The following is a 21,508-nucleotide window of genomic DNA, read 5'->3' on the forward strand; positions in this document are numbered from 1 at the left end:
AACATTAAAGTCCATACATAAATAAAGTTACGTGTAATAAAGTGGAATGACATAGGAAAAAAGTATTGAACACACTAACTGAAATGTATTCAATACTTAGTGGAGAAGCCTTTGTTTGTAAAGACAGCTCCAAGGATGCTTTCTGTATGATGTAACTAATCACCCGCAGTATTCAGGTGTGATTTTGGCCCATTCCTCTACACCAGGGGTAGGCAACCCTAGGAACGCGTGCCTGCATAGGCACACGGGGCATTTTCATAGGCACAGGGGGCAGCATAAAAAAAAAAAATAATAATTAAAAAAAATTTTGCTTTGAAATATTATAGTTAAATATTTTGCACTGTTGTCGCATTTATCTTGTTGAAATCCTCCCACAGGTTCTTTTTACTACCACATATTTAATTGACCCTTTATTTGTTTATTATTTCAATTTAGCTGGAAATACATTGCTACATCATTCAGTAACATTTGCAGAGCCTTATAACAAACACATTATTACGGTCACCATTGTGACCAGTGGGATTAATCAACACATTTTATTATTTATTTTTCTATTTCATTGAACATTGCACATGTTAAAAGCCATTTTTTTTTACTCAAAATGTGAGTATTACCAAGTCAACTTGTGTTCTTAAAACAATGACAAAAAACAGTTTTATTAGGTTGAAATAATGTGGTTGTGTACTTATTCTTCTGTTAACTTTTTATGGATTGAAAACTGAAAACCTTAATGCACAGTAACTGAACTCAAGTTCTGGTAACTTATTATTATTTATTTTTTTACAGTGTAGTCTTGCGATCAATCAAAACTTATTTACACGATATACCTCACATTCACCCTCCATTCACATCCGTGTTCTCCTGGTGTTCTCCATTAGGCCTGTAGGTAGAGCTATGACAGCACACGTACAGTACACACACCGATGGTGTGTGATGTGTCCAAAAATGAAGGCAAATGTGAAATGGTCGCACTGTATGCAGCTGTTTGTCTGCATTGCATTCCCCCCCCCCCCCCCCCCCCAACTCAGATTTAGGGTTGATACAACCATCATAATAATATTGTTAATAACAACAATAACATAATGTAAAAATTATCATTAAAAAGACCTGATTATGAGAAAAAAAATTACGATGCATGGAATATTGTTGAGGCACACTAGTTACAACTATATTTCAAACAGGCACTCCATGTCAAAAAAGTTGCTGACCCCTGCTCTACACAGATTGTCTTTAAATCTTGAAGATTGCGGAGGGGCCTCTTGTGAATCTGGATCTTCAGATGCTTCCACAAACGTTCAATTGGGTTTAAGTCAGGTGATTGACTGGGCCATTCCAACAAGTTGATTTTCTTTCTCTGAAATCAACTGCAAGTTTCCTTTGCTGTATGCTTTGGATTGTTGCTGTATGCTTTGGATTGTTGTCATGGTGGAAGGTCCACCCACGTGTGTCATCCTCAGCATCCTGGTGGATGGCAGCAGGTTCATCTCAAGAATCTCTCTGTACATGGCTCCATTCATTGTTCCTTCAATGATATGAAGTCTGCCAGTACCAGGAGAGGAGAAGCAGCCCCACACCATGATACTTCCACCTCCAAACTTCACTGTTGGTAGTGTTATTCGGGTAATGTGCACTGCCATTTCTCCTCCAAACATGGTGTTGTGTGACAGCCAGAAAGTAACATTTTGGTCTCATCTGACCAGAGTACATGCTCCCAGTAATTCACAGGCTTGTCCAAATGTTGTTAGGCAAACTTTAAACAAGCTTCAACATGTCTTTTTTTCAGTAGTGGGAGTCTTGCGGGCTGAGCGCGCACAGAGGCCATGGCGGTGGAGTGCATTGCCTATGGTTATTTCTGTCACAGTTGTACCTGCTGCCTCCAAGTCTTTCTGGAGCTCTTTCCTAGTGGTCCATGGCTCTCTGGCTACTCTTCTAAGTATCCTTCTGACTCCCTGATCAGAAATGTTGTGAGGAGCACCTGTGCATGGCCGGTTGATGATGGAGTGATGTTGCTTCCACTTATGGATAATGCCCCCCAATGGTGCTTACTGGAAGATTCTGAAGTTGTGAAATACGTCCTTAGCCAATTCTATTTTCATGATTTGCAACAATCTGTTTGTGAAGGTCTTGAGAGCTCTTTGCTTTTACCCATAATTTGATGTTTCTTGTGTGGCACCTTGGTAACAAAAAAATACATTTTATAGCCCATCAATATATTCTAACCCAGTTGACATTATTAGCACAGATAGGAGGTAGAGTTGCCTCCTAATTAGTTTTGGTTTTCAGCTAGTTCCTTGCCTTTCCTTGCCGTGGTGTACTGCTGTGTACTGCTGTGGGTGTCCAATACTTTTTTCCTGTTTCATTCCACTTTATTACACAACTTTATTTACATATGGACTTTAATGTTTAGATTTCTTGAGTTAATACAAACGTCTGGTGCAAATTTTGGAAATGTACTGAACAAAATGTTGATGAAAATGAAAATGTTATTTCCCCCATTGTATGTATATTTGTGTACAAATGCATTCATGATCACAATTTACCAAATGGTTTTAATAGTTTTTTTCTTCTTTTAATAGTAGATAAGATAAATAGGTCATACATGTAGGTATGCATTTGTTTATGTGGGTGGGTAGGTTTGTAGGCAGGTGGGTGGGTTGTTATATATTATTATGTACGCAGTATACAGTGCATGTATGTACTGTGTGTATGTATGTTTGTTGCATTTATTAAAAAAAAATTGGACCTTATGGTGTTCTTGTTTTGTTCTGGACTTATTGTGATGTTTCTTCTTGACTTGTTTAAAGAAGACGTGTATGGCCCATGGGGACATTAACGTGTGTCGTCGGGCCTTACAAATACATTTGATTTGATATTAACACATATCTTTTGAATGTATTCTGGTATTTTATAATATGTATATTTTTGTATTTTTGTATGTTTGATTTTATAAAACAGGGGAAGTTCTCGATAAGACTCTAGGCTTCCAACTTCTCCTTCACAATGGTTATAACGTATTACCGGTATGTATTGTTTTTACTTTTGTTTAACTGTGTTAATAAATAAATACAAATAATACAAATACAGAACATAATGCAACCAGGAATTGTATCACAACTCCAGCCAGGAGAATTTATGTATTTGGGATGAATGCGTTCCCACTGCGCGCTCTCGCCCACTTAAACAAATAATCTACCACATACTGGGTGATCTGTGCTAAGTGGACCAAAATGTTGCGGAACTGAGTCCTTCTCCTTGAGCCATGTGTCAAGTTCTGGATTTGACTGAACTTGAATCATGTTAAATACAGTATCTCCCTGGTGTGTGTGAACGCATCTGTGCAGGAAACAGTGTTGCCAGATGGGAAATGTTAATATTGTCCAAGAGGCTTTTTGGGAGAAATTATCATTTGCAAGTGATAACCAATAGAACAAAGAGGCATACAGAGGGCAAAATGATCATACAAATACGATAATTATCATAAATGTGGCAACACTGGCAGGAAATTAGGTTGTTGTTGTGACCCATCTCAAACTCCGCCCTCTTTTCTTGATCCTCCAAACACAACTGTTGCCATTCCAATAAATAGAACAAGGTGTTTGTTGATGAGACTCACACAGGCGATCTTCAGGAGGTGCCAGAACTCCCTCTGTCTCTTCACCTGCATCTGCATGACCGTGTTGTCTGCATCCTTGATGCTCTCCAGTGTCTTCTCTATCCGTGGAAACAGATCGATGATCTTCTGTTTGCTGAGCAAGATCTTACTGTTAACAGAGTGAGAGACGAGATCTTACTGTTAACAGAGTGAGAGACGAGATCTTACCGTTAACAGAGTGAGAGATGAGATCTTACCGTTAACAGAGTGAGAGACGAGATCTTACCGTTAACAGAGTGAGAGACGAGATCTTACCGTTAACAGAGTGAGAGACGAGATCTTACCGTTAAAAGGTCCCATGCATTATAAATGGCCTTTTCAAGTGTTTAGCATTGTTTCCTAGCAATTGGGGATTATATCAATGTGGTCTGTGTTGTTAATTATCATATTGACTCATCAGTCTAGTCTCGAGATTCTCTCTCTCTCTCTCTCTCTCTCTCTGTGTGGGTGACTGTCACTGAAAGCGCTTATGGGCGGAGCCCATCCAATAACAGCCTGAAATCCTGAGGCTGAAAAATTATGCTTTTGAGTACTTCATTAGAAATACAGATGTCTTCCATAGACTCACAGAAATTGTGTAAAGTTGCCCAAATAGTGCAAGGAATAGCAATGCATGTCCCCTTTAACAGAGTGAGAGATGAGATCTTACTGTTAAGAGTGAGAGACGAGATCTTACTCTGAACAGAGTGAGAGACCGGTAATACCGGTGTTGTCATGAGTTTATTAGTCACAGGAAATTCCACATCACCGTGGCAACCCTAGTGTACAGATCTCCTACCTGAGGTGTGTGTAGAGGTCTCCTACCTGAGGTGTGTGTAGAGGTCTCCTACCTGAGGTGTGTGTAGAGGTATCCTACCTGAGGTGTGTGTACAGGTCTCCTACCTGAGGTGTGTGTAGATGTCTCCTACCTGAGGTGTGTGTAGAGGTCTTTAAGGACTTTATCCTGGTTCTGGACCGTCAGAAGGATGGCCTTCACCATCTCAGAGCTGTCACTGCTCACATCTGGCTCTGGCACTGAGGGAGGAGATGCATCACATTATTGGACTAGAGTGGCACTCAAGACGTAACACCAAGTAGAGTGAGGAGACTCATGAGTCCCTCAGTCAGAAATCTTGTCAAGACACACACTTGTGATTAGATTACAATACCCGCTTGCACTTTGTGTAGGTGAAATGAGCGGATTCCAGTATAACATAACATGATTACCGGCAAGGCAATTCAAGGGTCCATTTGGCTACAAGTGGCCGGTTGAATGTAGGTCAACTGCAATATGCCCCAAGTGTTACTTACTTTTGCATTTCATCTTCAGTTGCTTGTAGAGCTCAATAGCCTTTTCCTCCCTGGAATGACATGAAGCAAAAAAATATATATATACATATATAAATCAAACTCTTATTAGACAAAACATTTCATTCATCCACCCACTGCATTACAAAGTTACAAGACAATGCATTGTTTTATTTTGCTAATGCATATCTGAATCCAGATTTCTCCCCCCCCTCCATAATCTAGTTGCAGAAAACGTCGATGATCACAAAAACATTTTTAACTGCAACCAGCAGCTCTATAGATAACCATTTGTTGGTCAGACGGTTGGTCCACAAAACTGTCCTCACTTCCTAGCGGCCACCGATTTTCTTCTAGGAGGCTGAAATTTGGCATGGAGGTCAAGTGTGCGTGTGTGTTCATGCCAAATGACAAAGGATCAGGCATGAAGTCTGAGGTTAAGGTAGGGGTTGGGTTTATAAACAACCTTTTTTGGTTGAAAACGACAAGGTACTGGCCACCGATTGACCAAGTGCACCAACTAGGTTGTGGGGGGGGGGGGGGGGGGGGGAAGACATCTGATAATTATATTTCTAATCATTCTGGTCTATTAACATTATCTCAAGCCCTGCCCTCTTTTTTTGATCATCTGATAATTATATTTCTAATCATTCTGGTCTATTAACATTATCTCAAGCCCTGCCCTCTTTTTTTGATCCTCCCATCATGTTGTGAATCATGTCATGATGGGAGGATCAAGAAAAGAGGGCGGGTTTGAAATAGGTCAATTACTATAGATAACTAACAAGTTATCGACTCAGCATCGACGGGGCACCGGTTGAGAGAGTGAACAGTTTCAAGTACCTCGGAGCCCACATATCCGAGGACTTGACATGGACCACACACATTGACAGTGTTGTGAAGAAGGCACGACAACGCATCTACTTCCTCAGGCGCCTAAGGAAGTTCCAAGTCAGTCAGAAGATCCTTAGGAACTTCTACTCATGTACAATAGAGAGCATCCTGACTGGCAACATCACCTCCTGGTTTGGGAATAGCACTGCACAAGACCGTAGCAGACTACAAAGAGTGACACGTTCAGCCGAACGCACAATTGGAGGGGGGCTTCCCACCCTCCAGAACATTTACAACAAGCGGTGCAGGGGGAAGGCTAAGAGAATTATTAAGGACTCGAGCCACCCGAACAACTGCCTCTTTGAACTGCTGCGGTCAGGCAAGCGATACCGGAGTCTTAAGGCGAGCACAGAAAGACTCAGAAGAAGCTTCTATCCCCAGGCCATCAGGCTGCTTAACGAACAATAAACACTATGCAACAACCATCAAATGCACACAGCACACACACCCACACACTCACTTAAACAAACAACACACTGCAGCACCCACTCTCCACAATTTAGATCACACAAACACACTTTATATTTATTGATAAAGGATTTGCACTACAACTCGTACACCTACTGTAAATTGTACCTAAATTGCACCTCATCCCATTTCTGCCTTGCACTATATAGTATTGTATATTAGTACACTGCATAGTATTGTATATTATATGGTAACTCAGTTACGTCTATTCTGCATCGAACATTGTACATATGTCTATACTGAACACTGACCTCATTTTTTTTTACTTCTAATTTACATGCTATACTATGTTATTTTATTTCATACTTATCTTGTCTTGCACAGTCTCTGGAGCGTAACAGTAAGAAGCATTTTGTATAAAAGTATTCTGTACTTCTGTATGACAACTATTAAAGAAACTTGAACTATATATATATATATATAGTGAAAACTGCTATGATAATGAATGCAGCAAACATATGAACTAGAACTAGAATGGAGACTGTACAGACATGCAGCTCATCATCCCCGACTCCCAATAAACACTCACAGCTGTTCCATCTTGTCTCCCTGGCGACGAGCGTAGGGGCTTCTCTGAAGTTCCACTATCTCAGAGTGCAGCGCCATGATCTCCTCATCCAGATGGCTCACCTCCGCCACCTTGAGGCCAAAAGCAGGGATTACCCCTCATGTACTTTCCACACAGTATCCATACTAGTATTCCATTACATCATCGTCGCAGACATCTTGGTAGGCCGGACGACGAAACAATCAAATAACGGGTGAAACTAGTTAAATGATAACTGTTTATTGTTTAATTATGGATCCCCATTAGTCTACAAATCTACACCCACAGGTGAAATGAATGAATGAATGAAAAGTTTATTTCTTGGACATGTTATTCTTCTTATTTCTTCAAAAAACTCAGTGTCTTGATCCGTCAGACCAAACAATCATAACAAATTTAAAAAAATCCTTAAAGAAAAAAAACATTTAAAAAAAAAGAAGAAAAAACAGGAATTATAAACAAAAGAGCAATGTGTTTGGTTGGCAGACATGTCCAAAAAAAGGAGTAGAGGGAAGCTTAGCTTATTGATCCCTACCCCCTTACATTTGTATTTGTTCTTCCATTAATATTACTAGAATTTACATAATTTAGTATATTACAATATAGAATATTATTTTTACTTATATTACAATAAAAAACATGATTCACTTGACAGCAGTGAATATAGTACATCACTACATACACAATATAACACAATTTTGTTTATCCTCACTACTCATTTCTGTATTTTTCTAATGTGTATTTTTTTTAACTGCTTTTTAAATTGTGCCACGTTTACTCAGTTTGATGTAATCGGGTAAATTATTCCACAACTTCACTCCACACACCGATATGCACATGCTTTTCAGCGTGGTGTGTACCATTGGTTGTTTGAGATTCCCTCTCCCTCTTAAATTATATTCACCTTCCCTGTCTCTGAACCATTTTTGAATGTTGCCTGGGATTAGCTTGTATCTGGCTTTGTATACAATGAGGGCAGTTTTGTAATCCACTAGGTCCATACATTTCAATGCTTGTAGCTTTATAAATAAGTTATTGGTGTGTTCATAATATCCTACATGGATTATTCTTATTGCTTTTTTTTGCATGGTGCATATTGGCTGTAGTGCTTTTGTAGATATTACTCCACACCTCCGCACAGTAGCTCATATATGGTAGGAAGAGTGTACAGTACAGTGTATACAGTGTTTTTTGGTTTAGAATGAGTCTTATCTTGCATAAAACACCAACACACCGTGCCAATTTAGTCCTGACATATTTGATATGAGGTTTCCAGTTGAGTTTGTGGTCCATTATCACACCCAGAAATGTATTCTCAAATACCCTCTCCAGTTTAATACTATCAATCCTTAGTTCAACCGGTGTATTTACTTGTATATCACATTTACCAAATATCATGAATTCGTTTTTTTTTAATATTTAATGATAATTTATTTACATCAAACCACACTTTCAGCTTGGTTAGCTCAGCTGCGACAACCTTTAAAAGCATTTAGAGGTTCTCTCCCTCACAGAAGACATTTGTATAGTCAGCAAAAATTAAATTTTTCAATATTTTAGACGCATTACCTATTTATGTACAGTATGAATAGTTTCGGGCCCAGAATTGACCCTTGCGGCACACCACAGGTTATGTTTGACTGAGTGGACCTGTACTCCCCCAACTGCACAAACTGTTGTCTTTGTTCTAAGTAACTCTTTAACCATTTGAGCCCTACTCCTCTGATCCCATACCTTTCCAATTTTAGTAGCAGAATATCATGATTTATAGTGTCAAACGCCTTCTTCAGATCTATGAAGACCCCTATTGCAAACTTCTTATTATCAATTATGCTTGTAAGTTCTTCTACTAGGTCCATTAGTGCCAATGACGTTGAATGATTCGATCTAAATCCATATTGACTGTCTATAAGTAATGCGTGTTTATCAATGAAACTGTCCAATCGTGCAGCAAATACCTTTTCCATTATCTTTGAGAACTGGGAAAGGAGAGAAACCGGCCTATAGTTGGTGAATAGATTTTTCTCACTGGCTTTGAAGATCGGTATCACTTTTGCAGTTTTCATTTTGGTTGGGAAGGCACCCAGTTTGAATGAGAGGTTACAAATATGCACTAAAGGGTCTGCTATGGCTATTATTACATGCTTAATTAAGGTCATGTCAATGCCGTTCCAATCTGTTGATGTTTTATTCTTAAAATTGTTCACAGTATCCATAATTTCATTTTGATCCGTATTTCTCAAGAAGATAGAACTTGCGTTTCGTTCTTCAAGATAATTAGAAACACCTCCCCCTTGTGGCGGCGTTATCTCCTCTGCCAATTTAGGCCCCACATTAACAAAGAAACTGTTGAAACCTTCTGCCACCTCATTTTTATTACTTACTGACTTTCCCTCATCTATAAATTCATCTGGAAAGCCAGAACTAGTTGCTTTATTTCTTATAATTGAGTTTAATATATTCCATGTTCCCTTTATGTTATTTTTATTTTTTTCTAATACATTATTATAGTACTCTCTTACATTTTCTAACAATATCAGACTATTCTTCCTGGGGTCCTAACACACAACCTACAACATTACAGTACATTACAGTCATTACGATTCCTCCAGAACCTGCCCTTTAGAATTACAGATAAAATTTACTATCTTGGAGTTGTTATTCCTAGGAATCACAAACTCCTGTATAAATTAAACTATAAACCAATGTTGGAGAAATTGAAATGTAATGTAGAGAAATGGAGAATTCTCCCATTGTCTATGATAGGCCGTATTAATGCAATAAAAATAGTCACTCTACCCAGATTTCTATCTGTTCCAGAACCTGCCAATTCTTTTAACAAAAGCATTTTTTTAAGTCCCTTGACACTCTTATGCCTTTCATTTGGGGATACAAAACACACCGTATTTCCAAAAATCACCTGTGCAAGCCTACAAATATGGGAGGCCTTGCCTTACCCATGTTTCAACACTACTACTGGGCAGCCAATGCAAGAGCTCTGGTCTACTGGCAGGACTCATACCCTGGTGAGACCACCACTACCACCCCTGCATGGCTTATGATGAATTGAAAATGGGGGACCCTGGTGGAAACAAGACGAAAGTCTTTCTCTGGTCTGCATCCCCTTAACAATTGTATGTATTGAGATGTACTGTACTGTACCCATTCTGCAATCTGTTAATAAACTTTTCAATCAATCAATCAATCAATCAATCAATCAATCAATCAATCAATCAATCAATCAATCAATGGTCTACTGGCAGGACTCGTACCCTGGTGAGACCACCACTACCACCCCTGCATGGCTGGTCTACTGGCAGGACTCATAACCTGGTGAGACCACCACTACCACCCGTGCATGGCTGGCCATAGAACAGAATGCTAGTAATATCTCTCTCCCAGCACTTCTCTTTGCAACAAAAAGACCCCTTGGGGCCGCTATAAGAGACAACTTTATGATAAATAACTCATTGAAAATATGGTACCAGATCAGAAAAGTCTTTAAATTACCAGAGACGTCGGTCTGTACGCCCATCTGTCATAACCATGCTTACCCCCCCCCCCTCACAATCAGACCACATTTTTTTCAAATGGAAGGAAAAAGGAATAACTATAGAAAACCTTTACATAGATGGTCATTTTGCCTAATTTTCCCAACTCCAGCATAAATATGAGCTCCCCCCCACTCATTTCTTTCGATATTTACAAATTAGGAACTATGTTCGTTTAAATATTCCAAATTTTGAAACTTATACACCAATTGCTGTGATATACTCCCTCATGACTACAGAGCCAAATACCAAAGGCCTGATATCCAAGTTTGTAGACTCATTTACAGAACACTATATTCCATCTACACAATGCTTGAGGAGGTCCTGGGAGAGAGCGATCCAGGTGGACATTCCAATAGACACCTGGGATGAGGGCCTCCACAGTATCCACTCTTGTTCCATTAATTCCAGACATCAGTTAATTCAATTTAAGGTGATGCATAGACTTCATTATTCTTGTACAAGATTGCACTCAATATACCCCTCAGTCTCACCACTCTGTCCCAGATGTAAATCAGCTGAGGGCTCACTGGGTCACCTCTTCTGGTTTTGCCCGAAGCTCCATAGGTTCTGGAGTGAGGTGTTCCCATGCTACTCAAACATCTACACCCATGACTTTCCCCCAGACCCAATAGTGGCTATCTTTGGCTGGTCACATAATATGACGACACTCAATTACTCTGAGATACAGACACAGTATGGCATGGTAATTGCAAAGAAATGCATTTTAATGCTGTGGAACAAAGAAACAGTACCACTTTTCCAAACCTGGTTGACATAACTCATTAACATGCTACACATGGAGAGAATACGCTATGAGAACGCAGGGCAACCCAGCAAATTTAAAGATATTTGGCAACCTTTTCTTGACTATCCATCTTAAAACTAACAAACGACTACATATACTGTAGATATCTAAAACAATGTGAACTTATAGAGCACTATTTAAATTTTTTTGTGTTTTGTTTTTGCTATGCGATTGTTGTGTGATGTTTCTTCCCTCGGCTCATTGCTCTATAGGCATCAACTAAAGGGACTCTTGATGACCTGATGGTATTTTGTACAAAGAATATAACTGGACTATGTGGACTGAATGTCTATTATAGATATATATTCTCAATATCTGATATGTCTATGTCTAACACTGGTAAGAGACACGAAGGAGTGACTGGTTGTCTTGTTTTTGTTTGGGAGGGGGGAGGGTATATATTTTTTTAATTTGTCGCTGTGATGTCTTGATTTTGTCTGTCCCGTCTGCTTTGTTTGTATCTGTTAAAACACTGAATACAAATAATATCAAGAGACAGTACATTACAGTAACAAAAAAACAATAAAAACATAAGAAACACCTTAGCCTAAGCACATTCTCAACACATCTTCAAAATCTCAAAAAGTGCATTTGTACTTGGTAGAGGCAGAGTAAAATGAAGACCCACTGCGTGTCTGGTGACATAGCCATGTCTAGTATTGGTGGGTTGTAGTTCTGACCACAAAGACATAGGTTTACCAATTTTATAAATATTAAACAAAAATGTTATAAGGCTGCATGCCAGCCTCTGATCCACTCTAAGCCAAGACACAGAGCAGCGGAGGGCGAGACATGCCGCTCTGTTCTGAGCGAGCTGAAGTTTCTCCAGATACCGCTTTGAAGCTGTGTTCATGGCTTTGCACCATATTGGTAGGAAAGGCTACCGGCATCTAACAGAACAATACGGAGCCTTTATCATGTCATGCTGTCTAGACCAAAAGGTATTTTGGAGCAGACTCCAATTTAATAGATAATTATTATTATTATTAATAATACTAGCTTGGATTTATATAGTGCTTTACAAAGCAATAGAAAAGACACATAAGACATAGGCTAAATAAATAAATAATAATAACAATAAAGGAGAGACATATGCCTTTGTGAACAGGTGGGTTTTCAGGGCTGTCTTGAAGGGGAATGTGGCAGAGAGGATCTCAGACAGGAGAGAGTTCCAGAGGGTGGGGGCTCTGTCCCCAAAGGTGCATAGGTGGGTGTGGGGGAAGGAGAGCAGATCCGTGTCCGAGGATCGCAGCTTACAGGAGGAGGTTTAGGGGTGGAGGCGCTCAGATAGGTATTGTGGGGGGGCAAGGGCATGGAGGGATTTGTAGGTAAAAACGAGGATCTTATATGAGATACAGGACTTAACCGGAGGTCAGTTGAGTTGCATGAGGGTGATGTGCTGGTAGCAGAGCTCTAGCATCAGTTCCTTCCTTCTGCATCATGTCCTTAACACATTCTTTGCCAAGAACGTTATTGGCCGCCAATCGTTGAGCGCCAACAACGAGTTAACTCGTTTTTATGATAAGTTATTTACCGTACATTATTCGCTATTGGCATTCATAATTCATCCAGCAAGGCTGTGGGAGCCTCTGGACTCTGTCTGATATTGGAACACCTCAATACCACCGCCTAGTGGATTTCGGAAGAGTTGCACTCCACTCTAAACCGGATGTGGCGCTCTGTGCATCGGTGAAAATGTTCCGGCAGAGCTATCTTGTTACGTGGATCCAGACACTCGAGTGCATTGGATCGCTTTCGAGACGCAAGAATCAATATGCTTTCGGCGTTTATTGCGTCGTGCAAACGGAAAATGGATCTAGCAGATCGAAATCAAATAATTGGAATACTTTTTCTCCAGACTCATCGGCCACAGGTAAGAGGAATCTAACGTAAATTCCAGCTCGATTGTCCATTTATTTCATTGCAATCCATCTGATCAACGTATGATGTCGTACTAAAGACAGCCGTTACGGACAATCAAGGAATCATAAACGCCCCCCCCCCCCCCCCCCCCCCCTTTCCTTCACGCATGGAGCATAATGTATAGCGATCATATGCATTTGAATTTTTTAACATAGCGTGTATAGGAACGGAACACCAATCGATTATGTATAATATGCGTCAGGGCCTATAACTCGCGTTCTAGGAATTACTGCTCTACACTCTAAAAACACACTTATATTTACGACAGTACTAACACGACAATGTATCAATGGAAAAATATAACGTTCCCACATCCGGAACAATAGATACCCGATGTTGAATGGGCCATAGTAATGTCGATATAGCTATAATATTTAAAAAGTTATAGCCCTGCAAAGAAGGTGAGCGACTCCATAGGCTTACAGCACTGGCAGAGAGTGGTATAAGATGGGCAAACTGCGTGGCAGACAATGTGTTAATCCATATTTAAGTAATTCAGTCACATTAATCCACTGGTCACTGTGCAAAGTGCACGGTGTAATAAGAGTGTCCATCGTGGCTATACAGTGAAGTAAATCCAATACATTACCTGTGCAAAAGCAGCAGCCCTTTCCTCGTTCTCCTGCCATGCTTTCAGCATCTTTTCAGAGGCTTTGAAGAAGTATAAACAAGGTGTGAAACAAAACAAACATCTCATTCCATGATGAAATAAAATGCACATTATGTACATTACCACATCACTGACATTGTTCATTTATAATGATGATACAGTTTAATTAAAGACTTTTTCATAAATGTAAACCGCAAGTGAAAAGAATACTGGTGTATTTTCATCAACTGAATAATCAAACCGTTCTCAGAGGAATAACTAAGAATGACATGTACAGGAATAAATATGCTTTGTAAACTAACGGCAGGCTCTGGAATTGTACTGAAAATTCCTCACAAACTCCCCTTATTATCAATATACCGAGGGAAGCCACACAACTCTTGAGGCTGTGATTATCCTAAAGGTTATTTTATACAGTGAAGTAAAAAACAAAAAACATCACACCAATACAACTACAGCTGGGCTCATTAGATCATTGGACAAGAGTCTCAGCTTTCCAGTCATACTATTGATGCAATTCCAAGGCTGTTTAGTGTGTGTATCTATTTATTTTTTACCCAGGGACAGTGCACATTAAACAACATCTTCAGTTTCCACATCAATGTAAATGTGCCAGAATTAGCTAATGAGCTATTTTTCATCTGTAGTCCCTGCCTAACATGCATGTCTTTATGGTGTGGGAGGAAACCAGAGTCCCTGTCTAACATGCATGTCTTCATGGTGTGGGAGGAAACCAGAGTCGCAGTATGCAGAAATATACCGGTACTATGAAATATAGTCGATTGATATTTTTGTCTTGCATACAAATGCCCAGCCCATATGGGTGCTTACAAGACAAACAATAAGTATATAGTATAATGAACAATTAGACCAAGATGGCCACAAAAAAAGAAAAAAACACAAGCTGTAAACAATGTACTTCAAAGAAACAAGAGGAATTCATATACGTATTATATAGGATATAATGCGTTTCGTCTCAAGTGCCATGCTTTCTCCAAAAATTCTGCAAAACTGAAAATCTCCTCCACAAAAAACCAACTCAAGATACAACTCTCAGACTGCCTAAACAAATCCGGATTTACAAATTGAACTTTCTCAAATTAAAATATAGTAATATATAATGGTCAAATACACCATTTTTAGAATAGGTGAAAATAATAAATGTACTTCATGCCCACCCATAGAACCCATTTTCATTCAAATATCTTGTGAGAGGTCAAGGGACCCCATTGAAAATGACCGTGCCAGTTTTTCCCCTTGCCAGAAAGTAGCCTAACTTTGGAGCATTATTTTCCCTTCGCGACAAGCTACCATGACATGGCTGGCACCTAATAGACTCCCATGGTCATCAGAATCTTCAAAACAGAGCCTGCTACAGCCTCTGAAAGACCGTCCTGCTGGCCGCTCTCACATAGCACTTTCAGACAGCCTCGTTTGTCTTCACAGCCTAGAATATGACACGCCCACTGATGACATCACGGTTCGCAAGGAAAAACCTAAATTTCTTTGGTTCCAGCTTGAGAACCAACTTTTCAGGTTCCGAACCAATACATTTTCGGTCTGAACAGTCTGAAAATTAGGTTCGGGAACCGGAACCGACACGGAGCCCTGCCAGTGTGAAAGGGCTAAGAGAGAGTTAAAACAAATAAAAGCAGGGCGCGGTCAGCACACACTCACATATGCCATAGTGCATCTGATCGCTGTACTTCTCCAAGTCGTACTGGATGCTGCTCTTGAAGAAGTCCAGCTTGGCCTTCAGCTGCTGCGAGAAGCCAAACATACTGTTCTTATACCTGGTCAGGTTGGTGTTGTAGCGCAGGAGACTCAGCCTAGAGAGGCAGGAGGGAGAGACAAGAGAGAAAGACTGTAAGTAACACCAGAAACCTTTAAAAAAGGGAATATAACCAAGTCGTTTGCACTTTCCTGTAATGAGTCACGTGAGCTACACAAGGCGCAGCAGTGGTGGGCTTACTGGCCCTCTCAACTTGTGAATAGTGCGGTCAGAGGTTCCATTTACCCCAATGAGAGATGTAGTGAAATCTACTCCACAGAGTGCACACAAAGTAGATTTTAGTTGTCTTCAGTCATTGGTTTATAGCTAATTAGCCAAGCTAGTATGAGGAACAGCATTGCTTGTGCTGAGAAGGGACTCGATATAGCCCATTAGACTATTGGTGTTTATACAACGGCATGCAAATTTCTCGATTCTGATTGGCTGAAACAGTCCATTTACACGTATGTATAGGGACCATTCTACGCTCCTGGTCCCAGGACCCGCCCACAACCGAATCACATCACTCCGCCAGGATCACTCAGTCGGCAAAAACAAGATGGCGGACAATAATCTTTAACAAATGGATATGTTGATAGCGTCATAACGACAAAATATAAAGCGATTGTCACAGCGAATGTCTTAGTCCTTTAAACAATGTTGGATGATGTAATTGATGGGTCATGAGTCATTTTAGAACAAAAGAAAAATCGTGGATTGATTGATTGATTATTTGCAATTTTATTTTAAATGTCTACTTCCTTCCCCCTGACTGCAGCGTTCACTCTCACACTGTCAGACGCTGGCGTACCCACCCACCCCCACACACACACGTCTGCAACGCGGGGGAGAGTCCGACTGTAGAAGCAGCTGAGTGCTGCGCTGTTCTAAGTGAGCATGGCCTATTGAGTTGATTGATTGCTAATTTTATTACTGTACGCCTGGTTTCCAACTGGTTAAGTTTAGGCCCTCTACAGTAGGTTTTAAAAAATAAATAAATAAAAAAATAGGGCGAAGAAAACTTTTTTTTCCTATAGGGCAAAGAAAACTTTTTAATTTGTTTTACCTACTTTCTATAGAAGCATCTGAGAATGAAGTTCTATAGAAAGTAGGTCTGCATCCCCTTAACAATTGTGTGTATTGAGCCGTACTGTATTGTACCCATTCTGCATCTGGTAATACAATTTTCAATCAATCAATCAATCAATCCAATAACAACCACTAACTTCATAATTAAAAACTAAAGAAAAGTTGGATGCGTTAGTTGGATGGATGTCTTAGTTGAAAGGCAGTTGGATGCGTTAGTTGGTTGGATGTCTTAGTTGAAAGGCAGTTGGATGTGTTAGTTGGTTGGATGTCTTAGTTGAAAGACAGTTGGATGCGTTAGTTGGTTGGATGTCTTAGTTGAAAGGCAGTTGGATTCCAATAACACACAGTTGGATGTGTTAGTTGGTTGGATGCACTTCCGAGCTGCTTCCACATGGAAGCAATTTCTCTTTTTTGTTGTTGTGGGAACTACTTTTTCTGGCGGATGGTTCTCTCAATAAATCTTCGATTAATGTGTGTTTATTGTATAGCAATAAGGTTGGATGAATGTGGCAGTTGTATAAAAGCATTACACCACTTGCAGTCGTGATTTGTGAACAATAAACCATGCCTAGGGGGGTCTAACGACCCTCGGCTGCGCCTCGGGCCTAACGACCACCCCTAGGCATGGTTTATTGTTCACAAACCACTCCTGCGCGTGATGTAATGCTTAAATATAGCCCATTAGACCATTGGTGTATATAGCCCATTCGACTCACATGGCAGCTCTCTGGCCTTGGAACAGCCTGCTGTAGTCCTCCTTCAGCCCACAGATGTAGCTCACAGCCTCCCCCCACACCTTCTTCAGCACCACCAGAGGCAGCTGGCTCTTGGCCTCTTTCACTGCAAGGTGAGAAAGAGAGCAGAGACTTGGATTTGCCACTATAGCCAGAAGCAAAATACATGTACATTTTTGGTTGGCAGGTACATCTGACATCAGATTCCTACTGTTCTAGTGTTAATCTTTATTTTCTGCTGTTAAAAAGGACACATTTACTGCTAGGAAATAAAAATTGACTGGTATAAAAAAAAGAAAAGGCTCAAATCCTATTTAATTCAGCCTCATGTGAAAATGTGAAAACAGTGGCTCTGCTCTTACTCATGTAGAGCAAAAATATGTGACTGATTAACAATATCCCAAGTGAGTGTCATTACACCAGTCCAAAGGCATTTCATTGCTCGAGTAAAATTCCTGCAATCTCAAACGTGTGTGCCAGTGTGTATAGTGTGGGGCCACAGCCAGTATAGGACTGCCATAGCCGCGTAATTTTTTTTCGTAGCCGCATTTTGCGGAGACACTCTCTGATTGGCCACTTCATGTGACCCCAATCGCGTGACGCCTGTTTCTTTCGCCGGTTAAGCTTAGGCGACTCTTTCGAAGTTGGTTAAGGTTAGAGTTTGTCTTAGAGCAGGGAGATAGAACACCAGCCCTGATTCCATACTCTAACCTTAACCAACTTCAAAAGAGTCGCCTAAGCTTAACCAGTGATAAACTAGGCGTTAGGTAGTTTGCATGCTGTTCGAGGCGGCAATGGCACAGCTCGTCACGCGATTGGGCGCACACGTCAGTGGCCAATCAGAGAGCGTCTCCGCAAAATGTGGCTACGAAAACATGGAGGGCCAAGGGCCGAAAAGTAACATGGGTGGTGGTGGGCCATGGGCCACATAATGTGACTGGACATTGATGATTTAGTAAATGAAACAAGTAACTAAATACACAATATAATGAGTAACAGACATAGATTACTATGACTCAACTTGTAACAGAATACCCACCCATAGTGTTGACTTTATCAGGCAGCTGTCTGGCACTGAAGGGACCAGAGTACTTGGTGAGGCTCTTATCGAACAGGTAGACAATGTAGCTGTCCCAGCCTCTCTAGAAGAGACACAATATGGAGAACGTGTCAAAAAGAGACAAAAAGTAGCTGTCCCAGCCTCTCTAGAAGAGACACAATATAGAGAACGTGTCAAAAAGAGATGATGTAGCTGTCCCAGCCTCTCTAGAAGAGACACAATATAGAGAATGTGTCTAAAAGAGATGATGTAGCTGTCCCAGCCTCTCTAGAAGAGACACAATATAGAGAATAGGGATGCCCCGATCACGTTTTTTGCCACCGATACCGATCACCGATCATCTTGAGCCATATCGGCCGATACCGATCGTTTTTGGTTTAAAAAAATATATATATATTATATAATTATACTTGTAGTTGTATTATCTGCGAGATATCGCCACCACGCAACAAGTCAAAATGCTCGCTATCTCCACTGTCTGTGTGTATACTCTGCTTTGGTCAAATCACATTCAGCATGCCCTCAGCAGGGTATATCTGCGGCTCTGCAGATATACCCTACTCCCTCAGCTAGCCCCTTTCGTGACTGCGATGCAAACCGGGGCTCGAATACGCATCGAATCAATGTTATAAGACATTGATATCAGGAGCTATCTGTAGCTACTGCTAGCCGGCTAGATAACGTTAAGACAACGCCTCAGTGAACTATTTAGTTTAATGGGACATTTCGTTTTGAACAGTGAGCTAACGGCGGTATCATGCACTACTAGACTATTGCTGGAGCATTTGTTGATATCAGGAGCTATCAGTAGCTAGCCGGCTAGATACCGTTAGACAATGCCTCATGTATTAAACTAAAAGTGAATAGTTGACTGGGTAATTTTGTTTAAACAGTAACGGTAGCTAACGTTAGCTCACAGAGGTTGCATGCACTAGAGCAGACTATTGCCGGAGCTTGTAGCGGAGCGGAGGAGCGGCAGTTGCAGGTCCTGTGTGTCTGAGACAGAAGTCAGCAAGTGAGATCTCCGATAAGAATTGGATCATGTTTTTCGATCGGTTTTCACGATCGACGAAAATAAAGCATTATCGGAATTCACCGATCTCATATTTATACTGAATATCGGCCGATACCGATCGCTGGCCGATCGATCGGGGCATTCCTAATAGAGAAGTGTCAAAAAGAGATGATGTAGCTGTCCCAGCCTCTCTAGAAGAGACACAAGATAGAGAATGTGTCAAAAAGAGACCAAGCAGCGTTAGGGTAGAGACTGAATTCGGAGTGCCAGTGTATACACACACTGTACATATTGAAGACATAAAATGTTGTAAATCAATGGAATTCAATTAAATTCTAAGTCATAATTTCAGTTCCGAGTCAGTAAGACTCACAGCTCTGCTTATTATTATATATATTTTGTATTAATCGTATCAAACTATAAATCGCATATAGACTACAACCAACTCTCCAATACATTCCAGGCCAACCCTGAGATATCTCGGGTTAACTCGCCATGTGCTGGGCGCCAAGACCCGAGATATCTCTGGTTTTAATCGATATTTCTTTTATTAGCTATATCCATTCATTTTTCATCCATCCAGCCTGACGTTATCATTGGGAATGGGTCTGAGCTCGCAAAGGGCAAATACCGCCGCCTAACGTCTCCCGGATGGTAATGGACATCATTGGAATCCATCTGGCTGGGGCTGTGCATCGATCTAAGAAGTCCGGTCCAGGTTTTACTTCTCGGGGCATGCAGTATCGTTATAACAGATGGACTGGGGACACTCGGAGCAGTGTGGATTGTGTGTTTTGGACATATAATGTTGGATCAATAAACACGATCAATATTTGGAATGGCGATCAGGAAATGGATTAATCTTTTTGCACCACATCAGATGTGAGGTAAGGACTTTATGTTACGAATCTGGGGTTAATCCGATGTTTCTTTCACCGCCATCGGAGCGTGTGTGTGAGGTTCGCGCCGACCAAAGTACGGAGAAACGATTTCAGACCCCGCTTCTGTTCGCGTATGATGACACATAATATCGATAATCTAGCGTTTATTTGAAAACGATTCGTAAATCAAGCGACAAATGGCATGATTTCTAATGAAATGCATTGAAGCTCGATTTGCTGGAGTTTATTGAGATTAGACTGAACGCTCTAGAAATATATTCATATTCATCACGGTATAAAACGGAAATGTATAAAAAGATTATCCGTTTCGTGCATGTTGACTGGAAGCTGACGATCAACGTGTTATTTAGATCTATTGCTATTATAATTTATATATTTTAAGCACTCGCAAGTAAGTCCCATCCTACATTGGACAAAGCACTGGCACTGAAGGGCCATCAGCGCCCTCTGCTCTGCTGTTGGCCCCCAATGAGTTAATGGTACAGTTTATTTCCTATCCATCAATAAAAAAAAAATCCTTCATTCAAAACCATGTCCATCAATAGTCCTTGACCATGACTGTGTGGTTCAATGGCCATTGGGAGGGATTAACATAACATATTGCCCCGTCATGCCTGAATAAGCATCAAGGAGTATTTGGGGGTTAAAGCAGAGATCGCCTGATGGGGTTTGAACCCAGGACCTGCTTGCTATGTTGGCACCAGTGCTGAGCACTGGGCCGCCCCCCAGAATAGATGTACAGAGAGAACAGATTCTGTGTTACCACTCCATCTAGGACACATTGTGCAGCAGGTTTCCTCGGGTCCAGCGACACCCCCGTCTCCTGCAGGAGCTCCTGGTTGGCCACCTCTATCTTGGCCTCCGCCTCGATGCGCTTCTGCAGGCTGTGGAGGCTCTCGTCTGGGACCAGCTGGAACGAGTGGACCTGTGCCGTCGTCATGTTCAGGATGTGGACAACCTGACGGCCGAAGAGACGATGACCAGTGGAACAGTGTTTAGGGCAATAACCACTTTTTCACTGCCAATACCAACAGAGGCCTTTGCGCAGAATGTATGTGTACCGGTAGTTCTCTTTCTTCCAACAGAGCTGCCTGTAACAATTAGTAAACACTTTGACAGGGAATGTCTCATTTCTGTGCAGTCGTAGAGTAGGTAAAACATAGGAAAAGCATGATATTACTGTTCCACTGACTTGCT

General features: G+C 40.9%; 1 protein-coding gene across 1 annotated transcript in view; it reads right to left on the minus strand.

Moving 5' to 3' along the window:
- LOC311236269 (inhibitor of nuclear factor kappa-B kinase subunit alpha-like) overlaps positions 1-21,508 on the minus strand; it is a 52,563-nt gene that overhangs the window by 5,160 nt on the left and 25,895 nt on the right. The window contains exons 11-19 of the mRNA XM_084323947.1: positions 21,075-21,269; positions 18,374-18,476; positions 17,317-17,440; positions 15,418-15,569; positions 13,720-13,781; positions 6,831-6,940; positions 4,943-4,992; positions 4,561-4,666; positions 3,614-3,761 (exon numbers count right to left, since the gene is read on the minus strand). Coding sequence (XP_084180073.1) covers positions 3,614-3,761; positions 4,561-4,666; positions 4,943-4,992; positions 6,831-6,940; positions 13,720-13,781; positions 15,418-15,569; positions 17,317-17,440; positions 18,374-18,476; positions 21,075-21,269 — 1,050 coding nt within the window. The remainder of the gene's footprint in view (positions 1-3,613; positions 3,762-4,560; positions 4,667-4,942; positions 4,993-6,830; positions 6,941-13,719; positions 13,782-15,417; positions 15,570-17,316; positions 17,441-18,373; positions 18,477-21,074; positions 21,270-21,508) is intronic.

Source organism: Notolepis coatsorum (assembly GCF_963971535.1).
Source record: "Notolepis coatsorum genome assembly, chromosome: 10".
NCBI lineage: Eukaryota > Metazoa > Chordata > Actinopteri > Aulopiformes > Paralepididae > Notolepis > Notolepis coatsorum.